The sequence below is a fragment of the Euprymna scolopes genome, chromosome 36 (genome assembly GCF_053919585.1).
Source record: "Euprymna scolopes isolate OS-2025 chromosome 36, ASM5391958v1, whole genome shotgun sequence".
In the NCBI taxonomy this organism is placed as follows: Eukaryota; Metazoa; Mollusca; class Cephalopoda; order Sepiida; family Sepiolidae; genus Euprymna; species Euprymna scolopes.
In genome coordinates, this window is record NC_136517.1 from 68,501,771 (window position 1) to 68,510,985 (window position 9,215).

A 9,215-nucleotide genomic window follows, 5' to 3' on the forward strand; every position below is an offset into this window, starting at 1 on the left:
CCACCGTGAAGACCTACGTAAAGTCTCTCTGTAATTTCAAGTCTAGAGAACGAGAAATTTGACCATATGTGGAGATTGCCGAGTGATTTATCGCTTGCAGTGTGATTGGCGATACTGGTGGTTTTTTACCGAGGAGTTTTAGCGGCCATATGCTGCAAGCGGCTCCTGTATCAACCAAGCAACGTGCCTGGGATAGCGAGTCTATAATAAAATAGGCACAGTTTGTGTGCATACCCAGTGGAGAGCTTGCCGTGGTCAAGTCCCCAGACCTTAGATTTCCTGGTTCGAAAACGAACAGGGCATTGTGCACCTCTGTGCCTCTGCTCCAAAACGGCTATGGTAAAAGCATAGCCCTGGCATGTTAGACTGGCGGCGGCGATGGGGAAATGGTGAGCGACCTCGGTAGCGGCGTCTGGGCGATGGTAATCTAGTTGCGTTTAATTATTTTACCTTTTTGGTGAGACGCTCGATAGCGTCAAGTATAGCCAAAGACGTGGCATCTCGGCTTGCATTCCCAGTTGCAGCAGCGTGTGTAAAAACTTCAGCCTGTGGCTGAGGGATCACAGCGGTGGTAGGTCCCCTAGAGAATTCCATCACCCTATCTGCCGATGCTGCTATGGTATCTACAGATTGCTTCTTAACCATAGGTGCCAAAATTGCCTTTACTTGAGACGGCAGCCTCGAAATGAAGAGCTGCTTTATAAGGGCACTGTCGGTCGGGACATCTTCTGCCAGTTCTCTCATTCTACAGAGTAACTCCGTTGACATACGATCCCCTAAAAGTTTGTCATGGACCAACGTTTGGAAACGCCTCTCTGCTGAGACTGACGTTCGGAGCAGCACCTCCTGCTTTATGCTTTCATAGGTAGAATTAATGGGGGTGTCAGTTATCAAATCCTTGATAACTGGCGTCAACGATGCGGGGAATGCACTGAATAATGTGTGCAGCTTTGTCTGCTCCGATACGTTGTTTGCTAAAAAATGCGATTCCAATTGGGCAAACCAAACTCGCACGTCGCCAGCAAAGGCAGGCAATACGGTGGACATGTTTAACTAACAAAAAAAAAGGAACAGACCAAAAAAAATTCAGTTATCCGACTTGAAGGATAATGCCAAAGAAACACGAGAAATATTGGAAGTACTAAAAATAAAAAATTAAAAATTAAAAAAATGAAGAAATATACTTTTATGGGTCCCTTCTGGGAGGACCGAAAAAAAAAATCTATTCTAATAGGAAAAGGAACATTTAAGCCGAAGCACGTGTGGCGGGGGGTATTTAGAAAAGGTATCGAACTGTACGTAATAGGAGAAAAATTTTTTATTTTTTATTTTAAACAATAAAATAAATTGATAGACTATGCTTTTTCTTTTTTTTTTATATTTCTGGTAAAAGAGAAAAACTATGTGTGTGTGTGTATGTTGTTTTTTATATGAAGCAAGTACTCACGTTGGTTTTTCTTTTGCTGGCCGGGGAAGAATATCCGTTTAAAACGTTTTTAAGTCTATATATGACACATGGTGTTTGAACTGTATGTCCGGCGGGGATGTTTTTTTATTTTTCCGTGGGGGAACAAAATGTCCGGTGTTGTTGAATGGTTTTCGGTGATAAGTACTTGATTTTTGGAAGATGATTTCGGATTTTTTTTTTTTTTTTTTTTAAATAGGCTTCTTTCTTTGCGAAAATTATGAGGTTAAATAGAGTTATTCTAAAAGAAAGAATATCCTACGGGAACGTTAATTAACGGTTTTTAAAGTGTTTTCTTTTTGAAATGTCTTTTTTTATTATTATTAAAATATTCTCTATGGAGAATATCAGGCCGCTTTTTTTTTTTTTTTTTAGTTTCCCTCGTTTGTAAGCCGCAGACACTTTGACGCCGATACTTTTGACGTGTATGTGCGTTTCGGAGGTGCGGAAGGGGCCACGTGGGATTTTTTTAACACGCAAAGAATTGTCCGTTTTTTTTTTTCTTTGGTTGGTAAAAAAAAATTCTGTTTCTTTTTGTGCGAATCCCTTTGAAGAATTATATATATATATAAATGAAATATTATTTCTTCTTTCAGTCTGTAGTTTTTGTTTGTTTTGAGTGCTCTCCGTAATTTCTTTTTGTTTTTGCAAATGTTTGGAAGGAAGTTTGTACGTTCTCTTTAAAAAATATTCTTTTTTGTTTGAGAAGTTTTTTTTTTTTTTTTTTTTTACGAGGAGCGTTCCGTCGGGTCACCATCTTTAGTGGGGTAGTTGTACCCCAGCTAATTATTTATCTTTTAGAACCCTCGATAAAAACGACAAACTCCTTTTAACATTAAACATTTGCAAGTATTTATTCAACGGGATAATCGTGGTGGAGCTCAAAGTTCTTGAGTCAGGTCCAAGTCGGACTGTCGGTGCTGGGTGAGGAGGAGAGGAAGGTGTGTCTTCGCTCGCGGCTCTGTGCTGACTGTTCGATATCCCCTGCACTCTTTTTGGGGACAGTAGGATCAATGCGCCCTGCCTGTCGATTGGCCAGTCTATGGCCGAAGAACTTACAGGGAAGCATTGATCCGCCAGAGAGTATAGTTCATTAGGGGGGGGGGTGCTACACAACTTATCTGCGTTTCTCCAGAATATAAAGAAAAATAAATAACTTATGTGTTCTCAACGGATGCAATAAGTGAATATCCCATTTATAATGAAAAAAAATTAATCCCTAAAATTATTTCATAGAAATGAAATGCTAATATTTGGAGGAAATTAATTCACAGTAGAAGAATAGATTTACCGGGAATTTAAAATATATAAAATTGTCTAGGAGAAAGTGTCTCTCAAGAAACCTACAGTTTAAACTAAGCTAACTGAAAGTAAATAAAAATGTTAAATGTCAGAAAACGCACACACTATAAATTAATATACCGGTTCACTAAAACACAGAAATGTTACGTACATATAATGAACGCAACAAGTAAAAGAATATGCTAAATTTAGCCAATAAAATTATATTCTAACATAAAATACGCTGATTAGAAAATAAACTAAATTTAAATGAAAGGCAAACTCGTAAGGGAAAAATTCAAACAGGAAAAAAACCTTTAGAATTTGCGTTTCAAAAACAACAAACTCAAGATGGCATTCTAGCAGAAAAAACAAAAAGCGAAAAAATATGGCGGAGTGCAAAAATGGAATGGCAACGGTCAGCTTACAAATATTACACAAATAAAATATACAACAATGAAAATAAAGCAACCAATGACTGGATCAAATTAAATGGGTCTTGCTTAAAATATCAAATTTTTAGAGAGGATCTAAAATAATAAAACAAAAAAAAACGGACTATTGTAAAGCTTAGGGGAGGGATACCAATTTATGTGCTGACGTCTCGCTCACAAGTTTAAGTAGTGTGAGAATTTAAAAGTTCTCACGTGGCCGGAAACACAGGAAGGAAATAAAAGAAAGAATTCTAAATGTCTTATGCCATTTGTAAACGCATAAGACAGGAAAAAGAAAGGAAAAATGGGGAAATTAATATATAAATGTAGTATGCCGTTTGTAAACGCATAATACAGGAAAAATAAAAGCAAATGACGGAATTTTGGGGTCGTCACCAAAATCCGTTTTTTTTTTTGGGGGGGGGGGGTAACAAATTGAAAGAGAGAGAAAAAAAAAGAAGAAAAATGCAAAGTAAATTTTCCGGAAATGGGAAACTGAAGAAATGAGCAAATGAAATACGGACCCGAAATGAGATTAAAATGATCCAAATTTTATTATTGTTTTCTAAAGCTCGGTTTAAAAAAAACCCTTTAAAGTAACAAATACAAGAAAACAACAATTCTTACTTGAAAGAAAGGTTGAAAGGAAAAGCACGTACAAAAAACAGAAAATAGCTCTTTTAAGTTTTTAAATTCAGTCTTTCAACAAAAGGGTTTTCTTTCAGGAAAGAAAACATGCAAGGCTGAGTTACAAAGTTCTTTTAAAGTTTTTCTTCTTTCTTCTCCACTTTTCTTCTTTTTTTTTTTCATAACAATCGAAACCTTCAAAAGTTTTTATAAAAGTTTAGCTTTCTCTCTTCGTAGTATGGAGTGTCCGAAATAAAATACCTTTTCTCAGAAAAGAGTTGTCTTCTTCTTCTTCTTCTTCTTCTTTTGCTTCTTCGAAGTATAGTGTCTGAAATAAAATTCCTTTTCTCAGAAAAGGTTGTCTTGTTTCTTCTTCTTCTTCTTCTTCTTCTTCTTCCTTCTACAGAAGTAACATTCCTTTTCTCTGAAAAGGTTTGTCTGGCTACTTCTTCATCTGTTCGAAAGGGAACGAAGAAAATAAATAAATGTTGACGAGTCTCTTGTTCAACAGTTTGGAAAAATAAAAAATAAAAATGGTGTCAGGCTCTGCCACACTTTTTCTTTTCAATAAAATTTAGAACACCAATTTCCAACCGCACCAATAAAGGCTCTCTACCCTTAATGAAGTGGTTGAAAGAATTTACGTCGGTCTGCACATGAAGGAATTCCAGAAAAAGGACTTGCTCTCAAGATGTCTTATCTGGAACTGATTTGAAAAAAGTCACAAAAAAGGATTTGTGGGATTGTTTCCAGAACAGCCAATCACCATCAAGCAATGATGATAGATACTACTAAGAAAAGGGAAAGACACTAGAGAGAGAGAGAGAGAGAGAGAGAGAGAGAGAGAGAGAGAGAGAGAGAGAGAGAGAGAGAGAAATGACCACGAGGACTTGAATGACAAAAAAGGGAGAGAGAGTGACACACGCACGTACACATATTCGCCAGCTGAAAAGGCTTTTCAGTTCAAACGACTGCTAGACAACTGGGCCAAGATGAGAAGGGGAGGGGGTAACATGAATGCTACAGGCTAACCAAAACAGTCGACCCCCCCTTCCCTGCTGAAAGTGACGTCGATAAAAAAATAAAAGTCCACACTATCTTTCGGACAGAAGTCCGATATTTTGTAGTTTGTAAGACTAAATTGTTAAAAAAGAATATTAATTATTTATCGTAAGGATAACAAAAAGGAATATAGGAGAATGAAACAAGAAGATTGTTTCAGAGTATTCTCTAAAAAGAAAGTTAATGAATTTTAATTCATAATACAAATTCAAAGAAATAAAAGAATATTAAAAGCTATTTAGGCTTTGTTTTTCAGCATTTTTTCTTTCAGATTCTTAAGAAATTTTTCCCGAGAATAGGGCTACCCTGAATTGTTTTTTTCAAAAAATTTCCTCAGTCTGACAAGATTTCCAAAAGAAGAAAAAGAACCCAGAAGAACTATTTTCAATAGACTTCCCGTCAAATTTCAAGACGAAAAAAAAAAGAACTCTTTTATATAAATATTGTTTGCATCCTTTATTGTAAAGTTTTGTATTAAAGCCCAAACAGATTTTTATGCTAACAAAAATGTCGTTTGCTTCTTAAAAAAAAAAAAAGAGAAAAGAAAAAGCAAAGAAAATACACAAATGTTCACTGCATTGATCCAGAACTGTTTTTTTTTTCTCTAAAAAGCTCAAACTGTGAGTAATTTCTTTCTTTTGATGTTAAAAGATTTTTTTTAATCGTATATGGACATGTATGCATTGTCTAATTTAGTTTTTGTCTTATTTATTTTTTTGTCTTTTAAAATAAATTTCTTGTTCAACTTTTGCACGGATTATGCAATTAAAAAAAATTGTTTGTTTTTTTTTACATGGAGGGCACCACTTATCAAGGCCAAGAAGCCACTCGAGGATAAGGGTTATTTTGTGTTCAGTAATCAATGGGATAGTGTTGCAGTATTCATTAGTATTGGAGATTTGATAATGTGTCATTACTTAGGGGGGGGGCGGTTCATCAGGAATTTGTTTATGTTGAACTTGAAGACATCCATGTTGAAGTCAGAAGGGAAACAGGCAAGCAGTAGAGAGTTCTACAGGTATGCAGTTCTAAGAAAGAAGCTTTGTTCATGGAATCTACGTTTTGATTTAGGTACAGATAAAGAGTGGGGAAAATTATTGACAGTGGTTTCAGCTAGACAGGTCATTATCATGAAAGATTGGCTAGGGGGGGGGCAGAGATTATAGTGTTAAAAAAGCTTCAACCAGAACTTGCTCCCATACTTACAAAACTGTTTAAGCGTTGCCTTAAGGAGAAGTGCTTTTCGACTCCCTGGAAAACCTCATCAGTATGCCCTGTATTTAAGAATTCAGGTGATAAGTCATCTTCCTCTCAGTACAGACCAATAAGCCTTCTGTGTGCTATGAGTAAGTTGCTGGAATCCATATTAAATAGAGAAATAGTAAACCACCTCAACAGAAACAATCTTCTTAGTGACACACAATATGGTTTCCGTTCTGCAAAATCTACCGCACATGTGCTAACGGTTATATCTCACAGGATTAGTGAATCTTTTGACAAAGGCTTCCTTTCTAGGGCAATTGCTCTTGACATATCAAAGGCCTTTGACAAGGTATGGCATAAGGGCCTACTTCACAAGATTTCCAGCTACGGTATCACTTGAAATTTTTTCTCAATCATTAAATCATTTCTCTCTGATAGGCTCATAAGAGTAGTGGTCGATGGACAAAAACCAGAGGCCTGCAGTATTAATGCTGGAGTCCCTCAAGGGTCAATCCTGGGCCCAACTCTCTTCCTGATCTACATCAATGACCTCCCTAAACACATACTTAAATCATTCGTTGACATCTATGCTGATGACACGACCATCTACGGCAACACATCAAAGGCTGTAAATGACAAAGTTCTCTCTGATTCTCTCTCCTCTGATCTCGACCACGTGGTTCAGTGGGGGAAAGTCGTGGCTGGTTACCTTTAATGCATCTAAAACCAAACTCCTATCTTTACATCATCAACGCTCTGATCCCCAACTGGCATCAATTGAAATGGATCGCTCTCGTCTAGGAGAAGCCCTGTGTTTTGACAAGCTTCTGGGTTTGTCCTTTACTCCTGATCTGAAATGGAACACATACATCAAGTCTGTTGCCAAGGTCGCTGGAAAGATGGTGGGATCCTTCTACCGCTCCAGAAGATATCTCACTACTGATGCAATTCTCTATCTATATAAAAGCCAAGTACGTTCAAGGATGGAATACTGTTGCCATATCTGGGCAGGAGCTGCTAAAAGCAGCCTATCGTGCCTTGACAGAGTACAAAATAGACTTTGTGGCTTAGTGAGCGATGCCCTTTTCTCTACCCTGCAACCTCTCTCCCACAGAAGAGACGTTGCGAGCCTATCCTTGTTTTATCGTTATTTCCATGGCAGGTGCTCGTCTGAACTCCAATCTCTGGTCCCCCCTCACCAATCTTTCACGAAAAACACCTGTCTAGCTGAATCCACTATGAAAAATTTCCCCCACTCTTTATCTGTGCCTAAATGAAAACGTGGATTCCATGAACAAAGCTTCTTTCTTAGAACTGCACGCCTGTGGAACTCTGGTCCGTCTGCCTGCTTCCCACCTGACTACAACTTGGATGTCTTCAAGTCCAACGTTAACAAATTCCTAATGAACCGCCCCCTTAAGTAAACACTTCATCAAATCTCCACACTAACGTACTGTACTTGCAATAACCCTTATCCCTGAGTGGCTTCCGGGCCTTCATAAGTGGTGACCACCGTGTAAAAAAAAAAAAAATATATAGCTCTCTAGCATTTTTTATTACTCTTTTACAGCAGTTGCTGGCATTCCTGAAAGCAGCTTTAGTCCCAGTGCATCTATTACGTTGGTAGCTATGGAAAAAGTGATTTCTGTGCGCGATGGCAGAAGCAGATTCTGGGGAGAACCATGGCTGGCTGGTAGGTTTTTGCTGGAATTTTTGTGATGGTATGAATTGGTCTATGCCTACAGTTAACCATTCGGTCAGGTCTGATACTATAGAGGATATATCCTTTTTAAACATGGAATGCAGAGGTAGATCAGATATGAATGTACAGAAGCTATCCCAGTCAGCCATAGAGTATCGATATACAATATGGTGGAGAAGTACGTCTGAGGACTTATTACATTTCATTGTTATCTTAACTGATATGACGGAGAAAGGACGGAACATGAACATAGCTCAGGGGAAGTTGAGAGAAAAATGTCTAGAAGGCTTGCATACTGACCGGTAGTATCGGGCATATGGGTGAGCTCGCGAACAATCTGAGTGAGTTCATAGGCAATGGCAAAATCATGACAGAATCTCCCCTCATCGTCTGTCTTATTTGAGTTGGTCAGCCATTCCATGTTATGGACATTGAAGTCACCGCAAATGTGAATGTTATCCGAGAGATGTGCAGACAGGATGTGGTCTATTTTCTCAGATATACTCTTAAAGATAGTAACTCCACTGTTGTGGGGGCGATAGAGAGCAAATATAAATGCAGTAGTGTAAGCTAATGCAACCTGGAAGCACATATAAAGTAAATTAGGGTCTTCTCTGGAGATATCCATACCACATGGAAAGCCATCTTTGATGTAGGCAGATATTCCATGCCCATGACAATCTTGGGGGTCAGATTTAGATGTTAAGTTAGAGTATTTTTTAATTATGAACTCGTCTAGGGAAGTGGTTGGCATAGGCCAGTTTCACTTAGAAAGAATATGTCCGGTTTCGTCTCCTGTAATTGGGTTTCAACCTCTGGAAGGTTGGAACATAGACCCCTGATGTTGGAGAAGGATACATGGTAGTAGCGGTCTACGTTGGAGGATAGGGTTCTAGGTTTATTCGTGTTTTTTTGTTGGAGATATTTCATGTTGAAGTTTTGGGATTTGTGGAACAGGTCAGCATACTTGGTTAGAGCAGGATAGAGAGAGAAAGTAAGAGAGAAAAGGACAGGAATTTTTTTTTTTGTAGCACATGATAAGGTAAAGCTGTAACAATTACCCACTAGTATGGCATTGAGAGGCTCCACCAGAGACTACTGCATGGTCCAGAATCCATTCACCAAATAGCAATACAGCAGCCCCAGTACTTTACACCTGCTGATAGGACAGCCTCCTTAGTGGTTAATCCAAGGTTCGGGTCCTTGACTATCAGGTGGATAACGTCACCCAGATGAAACGTTTACCTCCAACACCCTTACTAGTGACATGGCCACAGAAACAGAAAAATTTCCGACATCTCTGACTACTGTTCACGAAGTACTACCGACCTGGAAAGCAGCTTTTTCTTCACCCTTTGTCAGAAAAATCACCCATTTGAATGAGGACTGAGGGACAAAAAAGGAGAAGTGAGAGTTACTGGAGTTGCCGATAACACATCCA

General features: G+C 38.3%; 1 protein-coding gene across 1 annotated transcript; it reads right to left on the reverse strand.

The window, feature by feature from the left end:
* Positions 1–441: 441 nt before the first annotated feature.
* LOC145260254 (uncharacterized) lies at positions 442–1,047 on the reverse strand. Its single transcript, XM_080118083.1, has one exon. The coding sequence runs from the start codon at positions 1,045–1,047 to the stop codon at positions 442–444; it is 606 nt and encodes a 201-aa protein (XP_079974209.1).
* Between the last annotated feature and the right edge of the window lie 8,168 nt (positions 1,048–9,215).

Excerpts from the sequence above, each read along its gene's own strand:
- LOC145260254 (XM_080118083.1), bottom strand. The coding sequence starts at position 1,047 with ATGTCCACCGTATTGCCTGCCTTTGCTGGCGACGTGCGAGTTTGGTTT.